The sequence below is a fragment of the Coturnix japonica genome, chromosome 3 (assembly GCF_001577835.2).
Source record: "Coturnix japonica isolate 7356 chromosome 3, Coturnix japonica 2.1, whole genome shotgun sequence".
Taxonomy (NCBI): domain Eukaryota; kingdom Metazoa; phylum Chordata; class Aves; order Galliformes; family Phasianidae; genus Coturnix; species Coturnix japonica.
This window is the reverse complement of record NC_029518.1, coordinates 41,520,862-41,547,381: the sequence shown is the minus strand read 5'-3', so window position 1 is coordinate 41,547,381 and position 26,520 is coordinate 41,520,862. Positions and strand designations below refer to the sequence as shown.

Below are 26,520 nucleotides of genomic sequence, written 5' to 3'. Positions count from 1 at the left end.
ATCATCTATTGTTCCAACTTTCAGAAATATTACTTTTAAAAACTAATAAACTGACAATCTCAAACTGTATCAAACTATTTATGTGCTTATGCCTTAGTTAATTAAGGGTAACTGAATTTCTTCTGATGTTGTCAAAAGTAGTTCAACAACGGTAAGGCTATTTTCTTCATTTTCCTTTAACTACATTTAAAAAGAAAAAATGACATTTTGAAGCCCTCTTGAAAAGTTTTCACTTACAATAACCTTGCAGAGACTTTGAACAGACTCCTTTGGGCACAAAAGAGAATCTGATACTATACATCATAGTGGCAGAACTAAGCTTTATTTTAATATAGATTGCATTAAAGGACATTTAAAAGCATTTATTGACTTAAAGAGTACAAGGCTACACTTTTTCTTAAGAAACAAAATGAAAACTGATTTTCACACAGTTAATCATTTGTCAGTCATTAAGGAGAACCCCCTCTAGTCTTTTGAGAAAGAAGAACTGCTTCAAGTTTTGCATTCCCCAAAGATGCTACAAGAGCTAAATCCAAATAGGGATGAAGGGAGACACTGTTTAATTGAGCAAAGGTTACAAAGCGTAAGGCATAATGATGTTCATTACTGTCCTTCAGCACCAATAATGTTATGTAACTGGAATTTTTATTTCCTAGCCCACTGAGGGGAAACTTTATTATTTGTGTTTCTAGGTCACTAATAAGAGAGTTTTGGCTACCCTGAAAAGTTTGGTACTGGGATGCTTGTATCCATGTAATTTACAAATATGTTGAAAAATGCTCTCTAAAACTCTAACGTGTTGCCAAAGACATTGTCTTCAAGACAGATATTAGAAAACATTATGATTACTGTACTATGACTATTGTTCTTTACACAAAAGTAATCTGAAAAGACAAAGATCTCCACATACACACGAATTCGCAGCTGAACAATAAATTCTCAGAAGGAAAACCTCTCCAGATTTTTCCTGAACGACTGCTGGAAACTTAGTTTGATTAGTTTGTTAAAGACTCTGCACAAATTTTGCCTTTTTTCCTTCTTTGATTTCATGAAATGCCATCTCACGCTTCTTTGTACCAAGAGAGGTTTTCTCTTTGTACAATTAAGCTTACTCTTATCAATGACAATGCTGATACCGTGCCTGTTGTCTGGTTTTCTTTCACAATGATATGCTCCAGTTTTGTAATGGGAAAAGCAAGCTGAAATATCATAAATATTAAAGATACCTGCTATGATACAATGTTTAATTTGCTCATCTAAGCTAACTCAGTTCATTTTGGTCTGAAGCCATTTTAGGACAGCAGCTGAAAAGGTCAGAAGATTCATTAAATTTAATGGCTCAAATAAAGCTACACAAAAATGGGTGAAAACAGGCTTGTTTAAAATTGCTGTGCACAGGATAAAAAGAAAAAAAGACAAGTTTTTAATGGTGCTTTTACAAAAATATTCACTTAACCAATCTAATCAGGATTTAACATAGGAATTCATACAGGTTGTGCTCCATACACAGCAAAATGCCTGAGTGGGAGTGCAGAATCTGACAAAACAAGAGAAAAAGAAGCTCTTGAAGCTTTCTACTCTTTGGGTAATTAGAAATAGTGTTTACTTTTTCACAACAGCAGTAATCATAATGTGAGCAGTTAAATAATTCTCAGATGCCAAGCTGCTTCTAAGTATGTATTCACTTTTACATCACAGAACAACAACGTGCTTTTCACAAAGGAAAATTAATCCATGGAACCTCTTATTTTTATGGAAACATCACAGCCATCCTGTTTCAATAGCCTTGAAAGACTAGAGGTTTAGGGTTTGGTGGGGATTTGTTGTTTTGTTTTGTTTTTGATTTAAAATCTAAAGGAAAGTCTAGACTAGGTTTGCAGGGCAGAAGAGCATAAAACTTCTGGTTTTAATTTTTCCTGGAGAGTACACAGTTCATACTAAAATTATTAACTGTAACTTGTGATGTTAACATATGTTTATTTTTAATAGGTGAACAAACACTCCATTTAAATTAAGGAGATTTAATTGCAGACCACAAATATTTTCTCTGTTTTGGGGTGTTTTTTTTTTTGTAAGATACAAACATATACACATGCAACTGTTAAATAATTCACTGTGCCTTAACCCTGTTTAATTAGAAAATGCCAGTATACTCAACGAGAACATGACAGACCTACAGTAATCACTACCCAAGTATATGCTGGCACCTGATGGGCGGCAGTGCCCTTCTGATGAAAGAGCAGGTTATTGGTACTGATGTTTTCCTTATTTCAGAGAAGGCACACCTAGGCACCAACCCACAAGATAACAAAAACTGAACCACAGCTGGAAACGTGCCACCTGATTCTTGACTTCATGAGCAGTCTTATAAATGGTAGTGAAATATATTTCTGCAAGAGCCATACAAACTTGAGAACAAGCAGTCTAAAAAGCAATGCATTTCCAAGTACTTTTTAGGCATTCAGGTATTGCTTTGTCATTGATTAATATCAGCAAGCTAGAAGGATGACGGGTTGTAATGTAGTAATCGCTTCACAATTACATTGTAATTTATTTTTACATATAGGCATTGTTCAGGTCCATATCTGAAGTTAAATCAGTTTATGCCAGCTACACAGACTTGATCACTTGAACAGGACAGGAGTGTCTTCTACAATAAGTGTCTCTCATTTTACAAGTCACTGAATGGCAAAAGTAATCTAAAATCTGACATGATATAGAGAGGTTTTAGAAAGCCCAACAGAGCCTCATGATAATGAGCTGGCTTTAAACATGGGTAGATATTTAAAGGGCTGCATGGTCCTTTAAAAAAACCAACCAACCAATGAAAATGACACACACACACAAATGCCTGACCAAGTGGAAACAAAATACACAGGAAACCAGGAGACCAAAACGCTCATTTCTCCAGTTTTTTACTTTTTGGAAAATGAATTGGCATCTGTTACTAACAGAAGTAATCCAAGGGATCATGAAGAAAGACCAATCATTTGTCTTGGATGCAAGAGTAGCAAACTTGTCCCACTGTCTGAACAGCAGTTAATTATTATCACTGATTATTTATTTTAAACTAAATCATTGCTTTAAAGTAAAAGGTTTCATCAACCATCATACCTCAGACATAGGTTTCAAAAGAAATGATGATAGATTTTCTGCCACTTGTTGAGAAATAAGGAGGAGAGGGAGTGATGGCAGACAGATAGGAAGGGAAATAACCCTCCATTTGTCCCATTTTCCTTTTTTGTTTTTCTTTTTTCTTTTTAATCTCCCCTTTCTTCTATTTCCTGTCCCTTACAATCTCTGCTAGTGGCTGCTGCACAACAGGTTATAAGAAATTTTTGAATAAACCAGATCATTTATCCTAACATGCACAAAGCCACTGTCCAGACAAAGACTGACACTATGATATCAATCAAAAAATGCATTTTATACTTTCTGCCAAGAAACAAGACAATCAAACCTCAGCAAAATATTATCGTACAATTCCAAACAATGCACAGTAGTCAGTCTATTTCTAATGTACTGCAAGAGATTATACTCTCCAAAGTCAACCTATAAGATGGAGCAATATATAGTCTAAGCAAGTTCAGTTTCAAATGGATCTGTTTTATGTTCCTACCTAAAAAACAGATTTTACATTTCTTCCTCCATCTACACTGAAGTTTTAGCTTACATGATGAAGCAAAGGAGATTGCTGTCATTCATGTTAATTCTAAATATTTTCAAAGTGGGACACTGTGTAATGCATAAATTAACAGCACAGCTTTGTGAAGATTTTACTACTTAATTATGTAGACCCCAAATGAGATTACAGTGGAAACACTGACAGAAGGTGAAATTTATATCTCATCTTTATAAGCAGCAACTGGTATAATTTCTGCTGATGATTTATATAAGATAATACTCAAAGAGAAAGGCGGGGAGGAACAAAGTACAAATAAAAGCATTTTTATATGCTTCCTAACGAAGTAATGCCTCCAAGCTGACACAAAACACATAAAACGCCTCTGCATATTAAATGGATTATTACTCAATTTCACTGAAGTACCCAAATATTCTATTAGCACTAGAAAATCTGTACATCTGCAACGTCTTCCACCACTTCCCTGTACAATAACAAATATCTACCTCTTCACATAAAAGAGAATCTCTTCCCCTTTCTTTGTTTGCCAGCAATAGACATTTCTGTGTTTGTGTAGTCTGTATTTTTACCGAGCACTGACATGCTGGCAGTGCTAACGGAGCATCAGATTCTGGTTTCAGACTGGGATAATAACACTACTTACAAGTTGGATGCTGAACTCTTGTTCTTCAGACAGGAGTCTTAAACTCAAGTCACCTTTTGTTCCTACTGAAGGATTAAAGTTTCCTCTGCACTTCTTCAAAGAAACATCAATGAGACCTATTGTGTTTGGTCTTGTAAGGTGCTTTACTATTAAGCAGTACCTCCTGTATCACTGCAGAGGTCTTGAGAAAGTTATTAAATGCAGTGCACACTCCAGACACTCAAAAGCAGTATTACTGCATGCAGCCCTATGAATAATCAATGTATGAAGATAGGAAGTGCTTTAGTTGAGAACATGCCAATGTCTCAAGTACGTGAATGGTTTCCTGTAATATCAGCCTCCTCAGTGCAAGTGCACATCAGGGCCCTTGCTGATGAACTGCCATCATCAAAAGAAATTGGTTGTATTTCGTGACATCATTTATGAATTATAAATAATCAGAAAAGGAAGATTACAGCAAAAAGTCTCAGACGAGTATCTCCTGTCTGACAGATGCATAAAGGGGAGAATATTTCCCTCGGCAGAAGGAAGCACTGTCACAAGCACTTGGTTAAAACTTGGTTTGCGTGGGCCGCATACACAAAGGTCGCTTCAAAAGTAACGCATCCTATCTTAATCCCATGGAAACAACAACTGCTACAGAGAGAACAATAACAAGAGAGAAAATTCTCAGCTATAAAGCACTATTTTTTGATACAGTCACCACTATTAGCTATGTACTTTTGCTAGTGATGAACAGTTTTGTCAATTTGAAACATTCTCTATTTCTTTTATCAAAACAAAAAGCACAGCTACTTATTTTTTACTGTTTACGGGATTGTGTTCAGTCAATGAATCAAAATGCATACAATTATTTGCTGTAAGTTGAGCTGGCAGCACACTGTGCCCTTCCCTCACCCTGGTTGCAGCATTAATAGCACACCTATGTTTCATTAATAGCACACCTACATTTGGCTGACGCAGAGCAGTAGATGCGTTCCTGAGACCGGGTCGCTCAGAGAGGCAAAGTTGCAGTAGGAGCAGAGGCCAGGCCATGCTGTAACTTGCACTGGGCTGCATATAGCCTGTGGGTTGACATGCTTGGCTTAAACAGACAACTGAATAATTATCAAAGGGGAAGATACGCTGTATTCTGTTGCTGTATTATCTTCCTTCACAGCAAACAACCAGAGTCAGGGACAGGCAGCAGGAGTGAAGCTATGCTGGCTTAGAACAAAGTCCTATTTGACTGTACCAGTTGCAGAAGTCATGTCAATCAAATGATGATCTAAAAAGTATTAAGTGACTCCAAATTACTACCTAGGGCTCAACTCAGAAGGTTCTACCCCTAACAAATAACAGCTCTTCATTGTGCTTGCAACACGATCTATTATTAGGTTGGATTTCAAGACAACGTTCTTTACCAGCTGGTGATCAAACACCAGAACAAGCTCACCAGGTCATGGTACCAAGCTTACTAGAGTTCAAGAAGTGTCTGGAGAATGCTCTCAGATATATGGTACCATCTTTGGGTAGTGCTGTGCGGAGCCAGGATCCTTGCAGATCCCCTCCAACTTGGGATATTTTATTTTATGTTCTGTACTAAATGCACCCACCTCCCTAATACTCCAAACATTTCTCTCTTAGTCATTTTACATCACCAAGATCTACTTTCCCTCCTGGAATTTCATTTTACTCTCCAAGATTTTTGGCTACAGCTTTCTGCTTTCAAAACTATCTGATCAGTGAGCCTTTGTAGAGTTTACACTGCATAGTTGGTTACTGCAGAATGCCAGATTATACCAGAGCTCCTTCTCAAATATTTGGTGTCCATGAATCACTTGTTAATATTTCAACCATCTGCTAATACTTTCAACATCGGCTCAGCATGAAAAAGTGGTGGTGTAAAACCACCACTGCAAAAAGTAAGCAGTGTCCGAGATGGGAAGTATTCTTCTTCAGAAAAATCACTACTTAAAATAGTCTGGGTATATTTGCAAGTGACACAAAGAAGGATTCTTCTAAGGGCAACGAGACTGTTTCCCTCTGGATGCACGCCTCTTAAGCAGGTTCTGGTTGACATCTGAAGGTACATGAAAACACACACACACACAGGGAGAATGTGACATATCCATACAATTCAACTGCATTTAAAAAAAAAAAAAGGCCCAACCGTAATATCTCAAATGATGCTGCACAACAGCAATGCAGTGGGTATCACAACACTGTTTTTGATAGTGGTTTACTTGTTTAAGTAGCAGAGAGATTTCCTTCATTGTGACTCACATCTATAATAATTACAAACAAATTCAAAGAGAAAGTTTTCCTCCCTTCTCAAAAGGGAAGGTCCAAACTGGTAACAACATGCAATAGTCTGCACTGCTCAAATAGATCTACTTCTGTCTCAGCAAACTAATTTTATGAAGCATTTTATGATTCAGGATATAGACATTGATTTAAAAACATACAAGGAGAAGGAGAAGGAGAAGGAGAAGGAGAAGGAGAAGGAGAAGGAGAAGGAGAAGGAGAAGGAGAAGGAGAAGGAGAAGGAGAAGGCAGAGAAGGAGAAGGAGAAGGGAGAAGGAGAAGGAGAAGGAGAAGGAGAAGGAGAAGGAGAAGGAGGAGAGGAGAAAAAGGAAAGAAAAGAAAAGAAAAGAAAAGAAAAGAAAAGAAAAGAAAAGAAAAGAAAAGAAAAGAAAAGAAAAGAAAAGAAAAGAGAAAAGAAAAGAAAAGAGAAAAAGAAAAGAAAAAAGAAAAAGAAAAAGAAAAGGAAAAAAGAAAAGGAAAAAGGAAAAAGGAAAAAGGAAAAAGAAAAAAGAAACAGGATAAACCTGAAAGAAAAACGTCACTGTTTTGCAAATTGTGTTAAATCACCCAATTACAGATCTAACTTGTAACTTCTAACTAACCAAGTTTGTTGTTTCATTATTTTAACTTAATCTTGTTAATGTGGAGCCTTGCTGCAAAAATTGTCATTAACCACTTTTTGGAAGATTACAAAGTGGTTTTCACACTTATGAGAAAGAAATCGCTTAATATAGCTTGCACTAATCTGGGGTCAGCTACTGGAAGATAGAAGTACTTACACGTTTTCTTCCACAAAGCAAGGTAATACCAAGTTAACTCTGCTACACAAGAACTTCCCCTCAGAGATAAGACACAGATCACAATATTTCTATTACTTACGCTTATTCACTTCATTGACTTTCTCTACTTTTTTTCTCCAGTATGAAAAGGTTAAACTTTTTTGGTTGGTTGATTGCTGTTTTGTTTTTCATATTGTTTAAAAAAAAAATTTGGGACAAAAGAACTGACAAATTTTCCATGTAGAAAAAACAAAACCTTAAAAAAAACAAAAATAATTAAAAAAAAAAATCATTTTCTTACAAATCTGAGAACATGAAATCAAACTATTTCTTATTAAGAAGCATGGAATACATGAAAGCTAATTGTTACTTTTAGTCTTGAAAACTCAAAAGCAAGCAGTACAACATGGCAAAGTTACTTAGTAAGGGCAAGAAAAATAGAAACAACAAGAAATAAAATGCAGAGAGTAACAATAACACAGTATGCACATATTTTAATGTCTTAAAACCAAAAGTAGATTTTTTAATTTTGTTTTTGATTACTGGATCCTATCACCAATATTCTGACATATCTACAGTAATATTTCCCAAAGAAGTAAATCACAACTTAAATGTAAAACATGCAAATGCAGTGCAGCAAGACACCTACACATAGATCATTTACCCAAGAGAGCCTTACTGTAATATGTACAACAAATATAGATTATAAAAGCAGTAAAGGAATGTCACTTATTTATATATACTGTACATTGTACTGGAGTGTTCTGACTTCAGTACTTGCAACTCAGGTAAGAAGTAATTGCTTGCTTAGGAATCTTACCACATTTACTTACAAGCATAATAAAATCTGGTCAGCATGTTCATTTGCTCTGCACACATACATAGACCACGTCATCATATACCTGCATCATCATTTTCCAGGACAGAATAAAGCAGAAAATACCTTCGCTTTTACATGCTGTGGGTTTTTTTTTTCCCTTTTTCTTTTTGTGTATGTTTACTAACAGCCTTTTTCCTCCATGTAAATTTACTCCAGAATTTTAAATTCAGTGTTGAGAATAACAACTTTTCCCTTCTCTGTCAGTGCTGCTGCATAGTGGCACCATGAGAAGCATAAATTGAAAGACTTGGATGAAAAAGGGTTTGAGTAACTGAAGCTAAATTATGCTCACCATGCTAAGAATCTCTTAGTAGTCAGAAATGTCAGAAGACATTAGCTGCATGTTGATACACCAGAGCACAAAATCATAAGAAAACAACCCCAAACAAGGCTGACCTATTGAAAATAAATGATTTCAACCAAGCATGACTGCCTTGTAGCTTCAGACTCCTTGGCATGTCTCTCTCTGCCCATATGCATCACCTCCGCTGCGCTCATCTCTGTCCACTGCATCCGAGCTCTGAGCATCTCAGAGTGTCACAAATACAGCGCGACAGGGAAAAATGCAGATCACTTGCATATCGCTGGTGTTGGAAAAACTGTGTTTGGTTCCTGTAATTCCTCCATGCAAAATGAAGCAATGCTGCAGAATTAATTCACTTTTGTGGAATGGGAAAACAAACCTAACTGTTGAAAATCAGAGATGCAATTTTAAAAACCATTTACTGCCTTCTTCTGTGTGAGAAAGGGCAGTACACAACTGGACACTTCTCCCTCACAGATGAAAAGCAGTAGAAAAATATACGAACTTTCTTTCTTAAGCGATAAGGGTGAGACTTGGATATTTATTATTGCAAAAAACAGTTTATCTCTCAGTGGAGTTTCTCAGCACAGCTCTTGTGCTGAGATTGGACATAAATTAGGTATGCACACCTTTATAGGTACCTTTTCAGATACCTTACAATTGTACAAGTCCAGCACTGATCATCTTGTTACCGCCAAAGCAGTAGCTTCATTTTAAATATGTGTAATATTAAGGCTAAAATCTGATAATCAGAAAGCCAAGGTGCAACTACAGCTTTGCTGAAATGGCAGTGACAGCCTGATCAAGACCATTTGTTCGACAATTTTTTGTTTTCTTTTTTATTTTTTACTTTCTTATTATTACAAGCCAAAAACATCCGTAGGACAGCTTTTCAATTCTGTGGATTCATCTGTTATCTATGTCATTTATGTTAAACACTTACTTATTCTAAAATATCCCTTCCAGTAGTACAGAGCTTTACAGATTGGTCTTGCCACTGGAAAGCCTGCCCCCTACTCACTTGTGCACTTTTCTTGGCAATAAGCCTGTGGTATGGGCCTAGTGCACATGTTCACAGGTTGGGGTTGCTTTGTGTATCAAGGAACAGTCACAGAAGCAAAGCAGAACACGCAGATACTGGTTGTACTCTAAAAGAAACTACTATGTAAGGCTGAGTATGGCTCCGTACAGTTTCTAAAGGTACCCTGAAGCCACGTGCTGAATCCAACATTTACATCTCTCAACTCAAATGACATGATCAGTGCAAGGACCAGAAACAGTTTCTGGATGCAGGCAAGTCCCTCCTCACAGAAGAGAGCAATGGCAGAGTATCTGTTCACCAAAGAGGAAGAAAATTGCTCAGAAATCTGCCTAGAGAAAAAACTGATGTTTCTTAAGTGCAGGTTAGCAATACTAACTGGCAAACAGCTGTCAGACTTTGATGAGATGCCAGAAACAAAGGTATGAGAAACCATGCCAAAATAAAGGCACGGATTATGTATTTTCCCACCTTGAATTCCAGGAGACTGAAAAAGCACAAAAGCACAACTAACCCAGCCTAGGACCAAACACTCATTTAAGTACACTTAGCAACAATATTATGAGCATGTTCATTCCTCTGAGGCTAGAGGTGCACATAAGGGAGCTTATCACATAACAAGCAGATATTAGCTTTGTCTTAGCTTTGTATTTATCTCTCTTCTTTTTTTTTTTTCCTTTTTTTTTTTTTTTTCATTAATTACAAGCTTTGTTATGATTTGTAACTAACATACTTATACTTCCAAACAAGTGCAGAGTTTAGACAAACTCCACTTTGTGCCACACCCTCAAAGTTCCCTAAAAAGTCCTGCATGCACTGGTAACATCCCCTCTAGCAACCTACGTAATGTCCTTCAGCATTCTTTTTCTTCCAGCAGCTCAGAAGAGCTTCACCACACTTTACAGTGACAAACAAAAAAGCCCAAACCAAAATATTATTTTCTGTTTCTGGAGTAAATTAGCTCCAAATGTTTTTGACAAGTAACCTGATCAGAAACTCTCATCAGCTGTACTTTTTGTCTTAACCTTGAAATCACTGATAGTTTGGAGTTAAATTTCCTGCCAGACTTAACATTCAAATATTGAAATAGAACTCTCACGCTCCTGTGATGAATATACATCTCCTTTCTCTCGGTATTTAATTAGAAAAATATGTAGAAATGAATTTTTAAAAGTGCTGTTCATAATGAATCAGCAGATCAATATAAGAAAGCTAAGCACTACCACTAAGTTTTAATGACTCGAGCCTAAAAGCTTTCTAAATCCTCACAATTAAAAGAACTATATATTGTTCCAAGTTCTAATTCATTTTTATTCATACTGAAAAGCTGCCAGAATTACTAAGCACCTATCACTATAAAAGAAAATTAATCACATAGAAGGTATTACTTCTAAAATACAATATTTAAGTTACAACCTTATAACTTCGCAGTAATAATTTTTACTCGCAGTTTAGAGGGTACTGAGACACTAATGCAGCAAGGAAAAAAAAAAAAAGTTAATCCACATCCACTTTTCAGTCAGAGCATGGAATCTTGTTTCTATATCAGGCACTGAGCCTCCTGAAAGCATACAGACCTGTTGTGACAGCGCACGCTAACCACAGCACTGGTATCAGCGTGAAGCACTGCACAGCGGCCCTTGACTTTGAAACTCCAGATGGAAAATCATGAGCGGAGGATGCATAGGGCAAAGCTGCCAGATACCATTAGTCTTCTCTTAAAAACTACACCACCAGCCCTGCATTCATTTGATGACAACATTTTTTTTCAGTCTTCCATTTACGGTATCACATTTTTAGCTTCCCCCCCGCTAAGTGTTTCTTTTCTGCCCAGAATTTGATCCTTGCAAGGTACTGAATCTTCACACAAACTCATAATCTGTCCCCTCTGGGGCAGGTTTGCCACTCATAAAAGAGATGGTGCCATAAAATATGCAAGTTATTATTATATATATAAAAAAAAATTAAGACAATGGCCCAAAGTAGTATTTAACTGGAACATGACGCATTTGTTCCAATTGGTTCATTAAAACTCTCTCATTTGCTATTCTCTCTTTAATTACTCGTAATTCTAAATTCTTGCTGACCTGTTTCATTGACTTAATGAAACAATACCACTCAACGAAGTGGCTGCCAATGAGTTTAGTCTGTGTCGTTACAAAAAAAAAAAAATTTACATTCAAGTGAATCATACGTTATAATAGCACACATTTTTTTTAATGACTGTGTAAAATCATAAGCTTAATCCCTTCACTAATCAAGAGATTATATTTTAGATCTTAGAAATCCTTCAAGCATTTAAGTTGCAAACCAGCTGCCTCAGAAGGAGAGAAAGACTTCTGAGATTCTGGATAGTTGAGGAATCAATTCTTTTATATTCAAAACAAATAAACAAACAAAAGGCATCCAAACAAATGGAAAAAAAAAAAACAAAAACCAACAAACCCAACAGAAAATGCAGAATTCTATTTCCTTTCCTATTTTGTACATACAGCTCTAAATCTATAATTTAATCTCAAGAACCTGAATGAAAAAAAAAGAGAGCACTACTATAATGGCAGTGCAATTTTTCCAATTTACTGCTAATGTTCCTGGTATGGATTACTGTTTGTAAAGACAAGGGATTGAGGATCCAATACTTCAGGAGTTAACTAGAATAAAATACTCTTTTCCTCTAAACAGTCTGCCTGCAGCAACAAGGAGTAGGATCCAGATGACAATATCCTTGACAGAAAATAAAAGGGACTCTTTGCCAGTTGATGCCTGCAACTGCCGTCAAAATTTCAAAGAATTTCTAATGTGACACTAGAGTGTTTCTCTTACTGCATATTTAAGAATAAACCAATGCACTTGTTCCATTTTCCACAAAGCAACTATACAGATGAAACTTATCCTTTGGGAATACACAATGAAAGAGGATAAATATCCCTAGCACTTGCACAGACTGGGTATGGAAAAGAGTCAGTTATGTAAAGAGGTTCTTAAAAGATTTGGAGTAATCCCTGCAAACTCTCTTCCACACCCCAAATGACAAGTGAACAGCTTTGCTAAACACCGTATGTCTCTTCTTACTTCGCCCAATTCATCCTAACAGATCACAGAAAAATGAGATCTGAGGAGATGCTCTGGTTATACAGAAAGTATCTCAAAATGGTTTCATTACAGGAAGGGAATGAACAAGAGAAATAGTTTTCAGTTCTACCTAATGCAGGTTATGAAAACACCTGGAAAACAAAATGGCAGTAGTCACTGTATCATAGTGACTGATTTTCTAGTGGCATTCTACAGCTGGAAAAACAAATTTACTGCTTCTCTGCCGATCTCGTTGTATTGTTTTTGTGGTTTTTTGTGGGGGTGGGTTATAATTTTTTTCCTCTGTCTCTCTGTCTTTGGGAAAACAAACTTTAGCAAGAATACATTTGCATTCAGAGAAATGGCCTGGTTTTTGTTTCATTGATCTGTAGTGAGAGTTCATCTGTTGATGTCCTCAAGTTCCAGGTAATCACTAGCATTTTTAAATTCAATTCAAACACCACCTGTTTTTATAACGTGCATACACTAAATTGGAGCTCCTGAAATCTTGTATGGAATTTATAGCTTAGAATAAAAAAGATCTTAGGAGTCTGACTGACAGTCTTCTGGAATCATTTGCTTGATATGTAGCAGCAACCAAAAAGTCAATGAAGTGCTGTGCATGATCTGGAAGAGCAGGGTAAAAAGCCATTGTTTTACTAAACATAAAACAGTGATGTAATCTCATCCTAAGTAACACACGCAGTACCAGCTGACACACCTCCAGGACGCAGTGGAGTCAGGAAAATGGACAGAGATGAACAGCAGAGGGAGTTCTGGCAATACAGCAGCTTTCTAATGGTTGGAGATTAAAAAGGTTCAGAAGTGGAAGAGGCTCTAAAGAGTTATGAGTAAGGTTTCCAAACGATGAAGACAGTGGCCAGTGTGAGTGAAGAACCGTTAGAAATTGAATCCAATAGTGCTAGAGCAAAGGCCACTGAAACTTTCATGAGAAGAAAATCAGTTGAAATATGATTTTGTTCTTGGCATTGTTGGGGAGAGCGGAGGATTTTGATTCTTTGTTTAAACAGAATTATTGGGAGGAATTTGGTGCCTATTTGGCATAGAAAGTTCTGGAGACAAAATATCAGTGAATTCAGCATGAAATTAGACAAGTTAGTGGGAAACAGGTACAGAAACATGTAAGGACTAGAGCACAGATATTGTATGAAATAAGGAGACCTGAGCATAGATATGGTATGACACAAGGACCTGAGCATAGATATAATATGAAGGTTATACAGCCATCTTGATCCAGTGATGGTGAATGCCTGGGAGTTGAAGAGGAACAGATAACAAGTGGCCAGTACGAAATATTATCAGTAAATACCAACTTCTATTGACACTAATATTGAAGAAAATACACTACAATGAACAAACTGTTGTTCTAGGAAAAAAAAAAATCTTCTACATGCTTAAGTGCAGAGGTCCCCAGTGAAACAAGGACTTCAAGTCAAATAATGGAAAAACACAAATAAAACAGCAACAACAAAGTAACTAAATATACATAAAAGAACTGGTACAAGGAAAGAGTTAGAGGTCAAAGAATGTAGCACTCCCCAAGTCATTCCTGTAATCAAGCTTCAAAAAGTCATACTAAGTCCTCAAACTGTGATCTCTATCAATAACATGATGGCAATATTGTTTTCTATTACAGCTTATTAAGAATCAGAACATTCATGGCTCAGCTCCCACTCAGTTTAGACACATGCTGGTAGGACAGTATTCAAGCTACAAAACCTCAACACAACTGCAGAATGTTTGATCACTATGTTAGGTGCTCCAGCCCTTCACTGGCAAAGCATGTGGCTCACCTGCCACTACCAGTCACTGTTTTGCAGCCCAGAATACAGGAGAAGAAACTGATGATACGATACATCCTACTACATCAAGTTGTTCTGAGGTTTCCAGTAAGCTGAAGGCTAATAACGATGAAAGCAGAGAGGTCTTTTGGAAAGAGAAAACCCCAGAGAAAAAGGTACATCATAGTTGCAATGGATGGTGGAAATGCTGATTACTTTGCTGTTTCCACAGTTTTAGCCCAATTTTGAACAAATATTTAGCTCCAAAGCAAAGTTAGAATACCTTCTTTGACATATAGTTATTGGATATACTTCAAGTATAGGCTTTATTTAGTGGCTTGAAAAAGACTCAGTAATATCTATCAAGTTTACATAGGTTCTTAGATTAGAAGAAACAAGAGCAATGTGAAATGTGCTTATTGATATAGATATATACCTATATAAGGAAGTACTAAGAGAACTATATGGCAGAAATATTTTGTTTACTGTATTGAAAAGACTACCTAATCGTTTTTCCAAGATAGCTTGTTTTACTCTGCTTTTGTGACTAAATATTTTGTTCTTTCATTATCCAGGTTATTTATTATTTTAAGTACGGATCCATTTCAACTTTCCTGACTTATCAGAAGACAACTGCACTTTAGGGAACATGCTGAAATACAGCCAGAAGCAATATTTTTTTGTTCGAGTTAAAAAACAAATTGCACTGACATCCTAATTTAACATTTCATTCTTTGCAACATGCCTTTGTTTACACATCATTCTTTAGGAAAAATAGTCCAGGAGAGCAGAGCGATACACACCTGAATCATTCACATAACACAAAAATCAATTCCAGTAAATCCTTAGTGAGCAATGGCTTTAAGTCAGGACCATTGGAAAACTCTCATTTAACTTCAAACACTGACTACATTCTTCCTTTCCTGTAAAGAGGTATTCCCACCCACAGCTTCCAGCACTTCCTTCCAAACACCCCTCAGAGAGAAGAGCTTCAGTTAAAGACATCTCCTTACTTTGAAGAGCAACTTCACAGTAGCGTGATACAAAATGCTAAAGCTCCCACTTTATTCTCATCCTTGTCTGTCGGACTAGCAAAAGGGTCTATCAATCGCATTCTTCCAACCACAGGTTGCTTAATTCTTCTCATCCACTCAAAGCTCACATCACAGTGAAAAATTAGTATGGCAGCAGTACAGCTAACCACCTCTACTTACATAGATTTTGTACATGCTTCATGCCTTTTGTGATGAGATGGGTGACAAATTAACACAGCTCCTTCCTAGAGTACAATTTAAAGTATAGAATATGACAATAATGATATAATAAAGATCATTTTTTGTAGAAAGTATTTTCCAGTTGGCTATGCTAACATTTTTGATGAAGTGGAAATAGTAAATAAAACAAATACTTTCAACTTTGAGTATTCGACTGCTTTAACAAACCAAATTTGAAATGTAAAATTTGAAACACTGACAGCAATCCCAAAAGTTTGATGAGTATCGGAAATATTAATGATCCACCCAAAGACATAAGATTACAATTCGAACAATCACAGGTCCTTGGCAATTTCATTTTCAACTCAAAGGAAGCTAAGTTAAGCATCCATGAGATAAGATCACTTGGGAGGTTCTCTGTTTGTTTGTTTGGAGCTTGTTGAGGCATTTTGGTTTGGTTTTTTTGGCAAGTTCTATTTTGGCAGTTGATCAGAAAAGTTTTGCATTATGCACTTTAAAATCCTATGTGAATATTCACATGGAAGACTGTAAAAGTACAGAATGAAAGGAAAAAAACTGAGCTGGTAATGATAAGCAAAAGTGAGAAACAGGAATTAAAGAGAAAACATCATTAATCAACTCAAAAACGGCAACCACTCCCTGTAGGTCACTGCCTGTGTCAGCACCTTCGCACCTGAGTCTTCTATACTTTGAGAGCATGAATATGGCCGCTGCTATAAGTACACCTCATACAGAAGCACCTTAGTTCAAAAACCATCTGAAACCTCCACACACTGTCCCAACACTTTTAAACTAAGCACTTCTGGATTTTTTCCACAGTTCCTGGGACTATCACCACAGACTACTCTCAAAGACAAAGAAACTTTGAAAATAGTTAAAATAGGAAATTTGAGGTTCTTTATTGAACACTACCTTCCCCCTCTAAGATAAAGAGCACAGCTCAGCACCCAGACAGGATGTGCTCACTGCCTGACTGCACTTGGAATTTGGTATGTGATAAGACTGTAAGCTGCTATGGGTCATGCAAGTCCATGTGAACAGTGTAAGAATCAGTAAAATATCTAAAAATATTTTCAACGTCCTGAAATATTTCTGTTCATCTGGAAAATGTGAGATAAATCTGATTCAACATTGATGTGGGTAATGTTTGTTTTTAAAGCACAGAAGAATTATTGTTATTAAAAACAAAAACAAGGTTAAAAATCAAATTGCAAATAATTTAATTCCTCCTGTCCAAACAGACTTCAGTAGCACAGAAACAATGAGAGCTAACTCAAACTGCCACATAACACTGTACTTATTTATCTAACACTGATGAAGTTAAGCGGTGAGTGGGGAAGATGCTAACAAAGGGAAAGAGCAGTAGGGTTAGTACCATTAAGCTGAAGCTAGAAAGATGGAGTTATGTAACTGAGAGGAAAAAAAACTGTAGGTTAATAAGAATGATAACTAACTAGGGGCAAAAAGCGATGCTAAGATGAGAAGGCTAGAGAATCCTAAAAATGAAGGACAGAAATGATAATATCATGGCTTTGAAGAGCTCAGTGAATATTTTGCCACTTACGTTTTGAAGTACCAGCAAGGACAAGATCAGGTGAGCAAGCAGAAATAAGAGCAAAGGGATCACAGAGAAGTGGAAATAAAATGTTGCATTGAACTGCTCAATTTGCACAAGGACAATTTCAAAGCATCACTCAGATGTGAAAATAAAGGAAACACAAGAGCAGAAGCACCCAAGCCTTGTGCAGAGAGGCACCAGCTGACAAGTGCTGCTGAAGCTTATGATGAGGTTATAAAAGCGTGGTTGATAAAAAGTAAATCTTACAGGTAATGTGAAATGCCTTGGAGGCTTAATGCTTGAAGAAGTGTGGGCGAAGAAATGTGGCATTTAATGTAGCACTTGGACAGCCAGTGATGACAGGTGAACAGGAAAATCCTCGAGAGTGAGAGAAACCAAGTAATATATCTGAAGTATTGATCTGATTAAGTTTCAGCTTAGCACAGGGCGCAAATGCCGAAATCAGCATCTTAATGCAATGCAATGCAAGTGACATCAACTCAAGACACAGAGTGACTGACAGAGTGGAATCACAGTTATTTTTACAAAGAATTCAGTAGATTTTGAAAAGGCAAAAAAATTATGTAACGCAAAGCCATTTTGATTCCACATCATGACAGATGTTAAATTATGCCAAGAATGGGACAAGAGGACCTACAGATGTTTTTGTTTTGTTTTCTTTTTCTCCCCCTCCTTCAATTTCTACTTTCCACATGAAAAAGTCCCCAACTTTTCACTTTGGTGGAGTTACTTAAACTGTCACTTCAGCAAGGAACAGGCAGTTCCTCCTCAGAAACAGTGTGAAACTCTGCCATGCAGAATCAAGCTAGTTGACAGCTGTAGTCCAGCTCCCTGTCTCCAGTTACAACAAATAAGCAAGTTCAACAGAAAGTGAAATACCACACATGAATAGTTATTATTTGGTATGGCACAGTGCTATCATGTGAAATATAGGAATTGCTTTGTTCCTACAAAAATAACTACCAGAAAAGTCCAGTTATTCCCTGACACAGATCTGCAATTGAATACTGACTTGTTGCCTACATAGGTGTACAAAAAAGGGAACAGGCTAACTTTGTGCAGGGGGTCTTATTAATTACTGGGCTAGGGCAACTATATCCAATACTTTTTGTGACAGTAGAAGAGCACTGCCTTTTTGAAACATGAAGGAATTATCTCTAAGAGCTTGTGAATACACATATTAGAATATTAAGTTAACCTCAATGTATAATAAAATAATCCTCATTCTTTAAAGCTATGCGTAGGGATTAAACAGTCTAGAAGTTTTATATCTCCTCACTACTGCAGTTCACAATTGACCCAAATAACCCACCCTTGCCCCTAAGTATTCCTACTTTTAAGTGGTATATAAAGTCTAACATTTTTACAAATCAAACTGACATTTTAAAATGAGACACACTAGAGCAGTATTTGTTATTATCATTCATATACTATAATCAAGCAAGAAACACAAACAAGCCTTTAGAGTATGACTGGTAGAGGTCTATCACCTCTCATTGACCTCCTTTAAAATATGTTTGGATCTCTTCCTGCCTTTTATTGCTCTTCTGCATTAGTAATCCATCATTTGATCATTATAAAACATTAGCAGCAGATGTGCCTCCATACAGAGATATAATGATAATAATGACTTAAGTGGATATGAATAGGAAGAGATGAACTCTCAAAAAACAAAGACTCTGAGTTTATGTTAATAACTATTTTAAAGGACTAAATTAAGGGAAAACTTATGCAGATTTCCTTAAATATCCCTTAGACTTAACTATTTAGTAGTAAAGTCTCAAAAGTACTGCTCATGACAGACTACTTTCTCTGTATTTATTTAAGGTGTTTTTCTGTATTTCTCTTCTTCTTTTTTTTTAAATACCAAAATCAGTTTTTGTCTTTATTAAATATCGCAGCAGAAAAGATACCAATATTGCATTGGTGGAGGAGAACATAGTTGTGGGGAAATAAAAGAAATAGAGATTTAGACCAGATGTTTAATTTCTACAAAAACCAAAAATAAAAACAAAACACTGGGATCCAGCACACATCATTTCTCCTATATTCAAATTTGACTCATTTTATTATTTACAGTAGCATACGTATCTATAAAAGTTATGCAACTTACTTTGCAGTGATCATACTGCTGCTGTAAGGTTGGAACATCCCCTCCAATGGGCATTTGCTTTTTCAGTTCTTCGTCTTTTGTATTGAGCCATTTGATTAACTCTTCCAGGGATGTCAGCAACCGGTTCCATTTCTCTGCGCTTGCCTCCAAGTGAGCCCTGCGAAACAACATAAAAGCGTATTTAATATCCTGAATGGTACAAAACCCAAGAAATGGTAACAAACAAACAGATAGATATTATCTATTTATGACACATTCTTTGTCTATTGTTAAGAATGATTCAAATGTTCAGCTGCTAAGGACCACTGACATGTTAAAAAATAAACAAATAAACAACAAAAAAAATAACTCTACCTGGAATCGTTTTGCATAGCAAAGCATTAAAAGCAGGTGAAAAATGAGGGAACACAGACAAATATGTACTTGATATGACCTTCTAAAACCTTGAGTACTGCTTTGTAACTCCACCACAGCAGCACATGAAGTACAAGCCTCATTTTGTCAGCTAGGGCACCACAAAACTGAACTTTGCATGACAAGACCTTGGATCTCCAGCATCAAGAGCAACAAACTCTCCCAGAAGCCATCAGCAGTAAATTAACCGTGCTGCTGAATGCATTAGTGGCAAAGATTATTTCATACAGCACCTTCAGTAGATGAATTATGAGAGAATTAATACAGAATGAATCTGTCACCCAGTTAAATCAACAAAATCCCCAAATTGCACAATATCCCCCCTTTCTATCGTATTCAAAAACGCATTGTCCTGATGGCTTCTCCCTGCAGTGCCTACACGGCTGCATGGAATCTTTGATAAGAGCCAGCACCTTCCCTTTTACTCCAGTCATTTTACGCTACGGACTCATCTGAGACCTAAAAGTACTTAGCTTATATCAGTAAACAACAATTTCTTTCACCGTACAAGTGTCAGAATGGAGAGAACACGGTGCTTTCCAGCATAGTCTGACCCTAGCTCTGCACCTTTGTGCCCTGCTGCTGACATATGAGTGAACTGAACGTTACTATTCTGGTTTTTTTTTGGTCTTCTCTTTTCTATTTTGAACAGCTTTGTCTTATTTTTTTTCTGATTCAATGTAGTTCACATCTTGAAACATTCTATTGTATTATCCTCTCAAATTGCATGGAGTGCATGTTTGGTACTGACATGACAGCAGTTGGATTGAAGTGGGTGATGAGCTGCAAGCTTTACTTTGAGTCAGACTTAGGTTTGGGTATGCTGGGATCTCACAGAGATACTAGGATAAATGAACCAAGAAAAGAAGTACATAAGAGTGTGTGCGAGGGGGACAAAGGAGGGGGGGGGGGAAGTCTTGCAAAGGATAAACTAACTTTAGCAAGAGGAAGCTATTCTCCTTCATTCAATTTAGGAGAGCACTGCAAGGGAAAAAAGAAACCAAAACAGCTACTACTTGTGTTATTCTACCACCAATATTCTCCTTCATCACTATTCCCATCTTCCCTTGTTGCAGACACTAAGCCCCTTCCCTCAATACTGAATCCAACCTGCAGCCCCCAGCTGCACATGCTCTCAACAGCATGGTGATGTCCATATACAACATTTGCTTTGTCCTTTCCAAAACTGTCTTCGCTTTCCACAAAAAATGCCCTTAGAAATACCAAGCTGTGAAGTGTTGAACACACTGCCTTCCCATCCTACATACTCAACAGATCCAGCCCTCCTTTCAGTGTGTGAACAAAGTAATACTCCCTAGTAATCAGGCAGAGGAAACATGCTGCCAAGGTGGCCTGCATTTGAATGACAGCTTTGCTGTCAGACTGTTACCACAATAAAGCATCTCAATGGATTTCTAGCAATAACAACAATTAAAAAGTTTACATCTACAGTCTCCTATGCATTTGATAGTGAAAGCTCTATTCATCATGACTTATCATTGTATCTAGTACCTTTAAGTCTCTAAAAGTCAGCACTCTACGCTCTTCTCAGTTTAGTAGAATTATTGCACACAAAATGAACTGGAATTTTGTAAGGAGAAATAAACCCCTGTCACTAGTTAAATGACACTTGAAGGGTGGACCACTTAATTTAACATGCATGGCAACAATATTAACAGTAAAAAAAAAAAGTTGTATTAATGTGAATGATGTAGAATACAACACTAAATTAAATGTATCATAATTTACTCCAGCTGAGTGTCTATGTATATGCCAGTACAATGACAGTACAAAATATCTCTATCACTAGTTTCCAAGCCCAGCACAAGATAAACTTGTGTGGGTAGAGTAGTAAGGGTCAGAGGGAGGGGAAGAAAGAGGCTGCACTAACAGGGCATAAAAATTCCTCGCTCTGAACACAAAGTGAGTTACCATCTCTCTGGAAATGTTAGAAGAAAAAAAAAACACACAGGGGAAAACATCAAATCAGCCTAGACTTTTCCTGTTACTCTTCTAATCTCATCAGAAGCAATACTCAACATAAAAGCAATGTGTAAGCGGCAGTTGAAAAGCAGCCACAAGTATTTAATTCTCCCGAGGAGTGAGAAGCCATATGTTCAGTATAACCCATTCAAAACGATTGCTACACAGGAGCAAATGAGCCTAAATATGCTCCGATTTGGATTTCAGTGTGAAGTTTAATGCTGTATTTAGATTTCTCATACAAACTGGCCAGATCTAGAGCCAATAAGCTATGCTGGAGTTTTGAATTCCCCATGTTTGGAGAGAATTTCTGCACTTGTTTTGGAGTTAGTACTTTTACCAATGCATAGTCTGCCAGGTCAAATGGTGGTTTAGAATCTGCTTTGATAAAAATACAGGTAACTGACAATTGTTTTATTTCGAGCAGTGGTTGGAGCAAAAATATGTCCCAGCATCAGACTCCATAAGAAACACTCCTATGGGTCTTGGTTGAGACTGAAAAAAAAAAAGGAAATGGAAAGAAAGAGCAATCTTAAAGAGCAAGTTTTCTCTGCTTGGACTGGATAAGATCCTGAAGAAGAGCAGCAACTGGGACACAGCCTCCCTTTTGTTGGCCCTGAGAGGCTTCTTCCCCAGCTGGAGACCTCCTCAGCTTTTGTTTCTGCTATTTAGGTAACACTTCTCCTGCTGAGCAACAAAGGAACACATGGAATAAAAAGATCTGGTGGGTGGTCTAAATATAGAGAATCCTTCCCTGTTTCTCCCATATTTTATCTCTGCCCTTCCCCCCCAAGAAGAAAACAGTCTCTCCCTAAGAATTTGACTTTAAAAGGCAAACATGCAGCTTTGTTTTCCTCCTGGGAGCAACATAACAGCGAGAAAAAGAAGTGTGAATAAGCCTATGTGTAATTTAATGGGGAAGTACAGTCCTCTCAGGGTGGTGTCTTGGACACTGCAAGTGCAGTAGTTTGAAACCAGTTTCCATGCATTTAAAAGTATGTCATAAGAGTTCTGCAGCAATGAGCACCATCAGCTGTAAGGACAGAAGCAATGAAGAAAGCCTCACGCTATCCCTAAGGGAGAGAAGTACTTTCAACAACCAAAAATCACCATGATCAGAATAGTTGAAAATATTCTAAAAAACTTACATATACACCTTAGTTTATTAAATTCATACACCTTAATTTATTTAATTTATTAATCATTATCACTAGCCCCTAAGGAATTATATTCTGCTTTCACAAGATGCTTCCATAAGATATGCTTTCTAATTTGTCCTTGAAATAAGGTACACCAAGAAAACAGAATTTGAAGGAAAACAGCCAGATCAACACACTGACTTCACGTTAGTTCCAGGTCTTGCTACTTTCCTGAAAAGGCTTTCATCATTCTTAAGAGAGACAAGTGAACTGCAATTGAACAGGGCAAAATACACCAACCTAGAAATGTTACACTCCTTTCACAGGAGGCAGATTCAAAAGGTTAATTCACTTCTGTTTGCTCCACTATTCTCTTCCCTGCTTGCTTTCTACTTGTAGTTCACTGATACATGGCTCTGCAGCATTGCAGGTATTAGCAGAGTAATAACGTACACAGTGCAAACGTTAGTACTGCCTAGAGGGATTCACATTCCATATCTACACAGAAGAGAAAAGACAGAATTCCCATTTTTCTGAACAACAATCTACCTTTTTTGAGTGTTCACTGTGCAATTGCTTTCTCTACCTTGGAACTAAACAGCGTGGCCTTCAAGCCATGCATAATGGCCATAGTGGCTACCAATTTCTCTCCCAGGTATGATCATCACCAGGAAAGGCCAAGCAACTGGATTGCTCTTGCCAGAACTTGCAGCTACTGACTAAACTATTAACTCACGAGCATGTTTCATTCTCATTCTCTTTCTCACATTGACCTATATATAATTACAGCTCCTAATAGCCCAAGTTTAAAAGCTCTTGCAGCCTCTGCTAGCCTTCACACCAAATTTTTCAGTTCCTCTGGTTCAAGCTCTGCCTATTGGCTTTTACTCATCAAATCCCATCAGTTACAATTAACTGTGGAAATGAAAAGTAAATTTCACCTTTCCTCCTCACTCTTTCAAACTCTGGTGCCTAAATTCAAAGCTCAATGCATTTTCCTGGCTTTTGGAAAATTCATATGAATGCTTAACATTGTCCTGTTCCATTAAAAGAAAAATCTCCTGTAACAACGAGGTTACCAACGAGGAAGCAACGGTGATTAAAAGCTCTAGTAATACTTTTATTGTACTTAAAATTAATGGAGAACTTAATTCACATTAATGAATATGGTAATATCTTCTTCCCAAATGACATCATAAAGATTTTTACAATGAATATGCTTGGACAGACACCGAGATTGGCATTGGTAGGGTCAAAAACTGTAAACAGCTTGACTAATATGTATTTTAAAATATTTCTTAATTGAATAGCAGCAATCAAAAAAATTCTACTATGATTACAGGTGAAGATAGCTAAGATTCAAATCCTACTGAAGTATCCCTTTCAGTGGTAAAAAGAAAACTCTAATTTCTCTTCAGAAGTTGTAACTTCACACAATGACTTCACTAGCATCGCTATCAATTTAAAATAGGGAAAGATTCAGCATATGTTTTGGAAAATGAAGCACACATTAGCACGTCACCGCTGTACAACTCTGGAGAAAGAAAAAGCAGTTAAGCCTGCATGGTGAGTTAGTACACCAAATCTTCTCATTAGTGCTCAGGGGCACTTTACAGAAGATAAGAGATTTCATTTCAATGCTGTGATCAAATTTCTCAAGTCTTTTAGAAGACCGCAGCTCTGCCCATTTATGTCACAATGTTCTAATTACTTACCTGATGTTAGCTGACTTCACCTTCAGGTCATTCCAGCGCTGGTTCATGTCATCAAGTCTGTGCTGGAGCAGGGCGGCTTCCTCAGAGTTTCCCAAGGCTTTCACCATTTTCTGTCTGTTTCCATCAATGCTTTTAAAGATGTCATTGTGGGCATCAATCTCTGCCTGGATGTCCTGAAACATCAACAAGAAAAGTCCAGATATCTTAGTTCTCTAAACTAAAGAAGAGCTTATTCCCATTAGTATTCTTATCCACTAGGACAGATTACGTAGTCTGACTCTGAGATGTAGAGAGGAAAACCTGCAACTCTATTAAAAAGCACCATAAACGATTGAGCTTTTTAATGTGTGATAAAAGGAGTCTGAAAGTTATTCTCAACTCTGAAACGGCATTTGTAACTATAAACAATAAATTCTCTGCACATTTTTGTACTAAAATAGCTAATTGTTTCGTGTTACCTGCATGTCTGGAAGTGTAGATGTACTGGAAACCTTTTCCTACTCAGAAGTTACACAGCTGCACCCTTACCTGTGCTTTCTTTGTTCTTTGAAATAAAATATTGCAGACTTAACACAGATCAGTGGAATTTGATACAGCATTTGGAGCTGTATGCAATACAAAAGTTTCAAACTAAAAATTATGGTCCTAAACTGCAACTAAATGACTATAGCTACTGCAAGCCTGTTTTTACAGTTGCATACCTTGTCCTGCAACACGTAGAAACATAGACAAGGGTGTATTATAACCTGATTTCTGTACTAAATACTGAAAAGAGAAGTGCTTTCAATTTCAGTTCAGCTTCTTATTTCTCCTGTCATCTTTAAACATATTTCATTCACCATCTGCCTCAAGAAACACATTAGAAATGTTTCCACCTAACCAAGCACAGTATTACTCTTAAAACACATTATAACAGTATCAGACAAAATCTCCCATCAATGCTTTCCAGCATCTGTATGTCTATGTACACTAAGTAACATAAATGTGTGGAAAGCCAGGTGTGCTGGTTGTCTCAACTGAATTAATCAGCAGATTGTAACAGAAACTTGATGAAGATGTTAATTTAACTTATTTGGCAAAGGAAGTAATTCAGTAAATGAAATCATTTAAAGGATTTTTATTTATTTATTTATTTTTAATTGTAGACAAACGCTCACTATTTTCCATCTCTTCCCAGGGGCAGGAGAAGAGAGGATCTGATCCTCATACCTCCCTATCCTGCCTTTTACAATGGCTGGAAGCAGGGGAAAAATAGCTGTGAATCTGAGGTTACATGAAAGAGAAAATGAAAAAAAGTAAGGATGCAGCTGGAGGTATGGAAAGGAGACACAGAGAGTAAAATGTGAGGAGACAAAGGAGCAGGTAGGGATGTAAGTGAAGCTCTGGCACTCTAACAGAGTTGCTCTACACCACTTTGGACAAATTCTTTGCTCTGATTTTCCTCACTGTAAGACAGATAAGAAGACACTTTTGCTGTCTTTGAGCCATCAAGATAAAAAAAACACCATCAGCAACACAAGCCAGTATAGTTATCAGTTAAACAAATCAGAAGCACTTTCAGCTCCTGACCTTACAATTCCAACATGCAAGAAGACCCACTGAAAACCAGCTAAGGCCAAACAGCAGGAGATACACATGTATACAGTAGAGTCAATTTTAATTGCACACTAATCTGTACTGCAGAATCCCAGCCACATCAAATCCATTTCCACACTTCTTTAAAGTTACATCACCAATTGACCTCCGAACTTCCATTTCACCATTCATTCTAAAACTACTGAGAAATGACATAAAACATTCTAGTTTTGATTACATTTGAGTGGACACTTAACTATACATGCTTAGCAGTTCAAACTGATGCTTCATTCAAAATAGGTTCTATTCTGTTTGCCAT

General features: G+C 37.0%; 1 protein-coding gene across 11 annotated transcripts in view; it reads right to left on the bottom strand.

Moving 5' to 3' along the window:
• Positions 1-26,520, bottom strand: part of UTRN (utrophin) — a 331,818-nt gene that overhangs the window by 87,928 nt on the left and 217,370 nt on the right. For all 11 annotated transcript variants that reach the window (XM_015858079.2, XM_015858086.2, XM_015858082.2 and 8 more), the window contains 2 exons: positions 24,627-24,799; positions 19,376-19,532 (listed from right to left, as the gene is read on the bottom strand). In XM_015858079.2, coding sequence (XP_015713565.1) covers positions 19,376-19,532; positions 24,627-24,799 — 330 coding nt within the window. The remainder of the gene's footprint in view (positions 1-19,375; positions 19,533-24,626; positions 24,800-26,520) is intronic.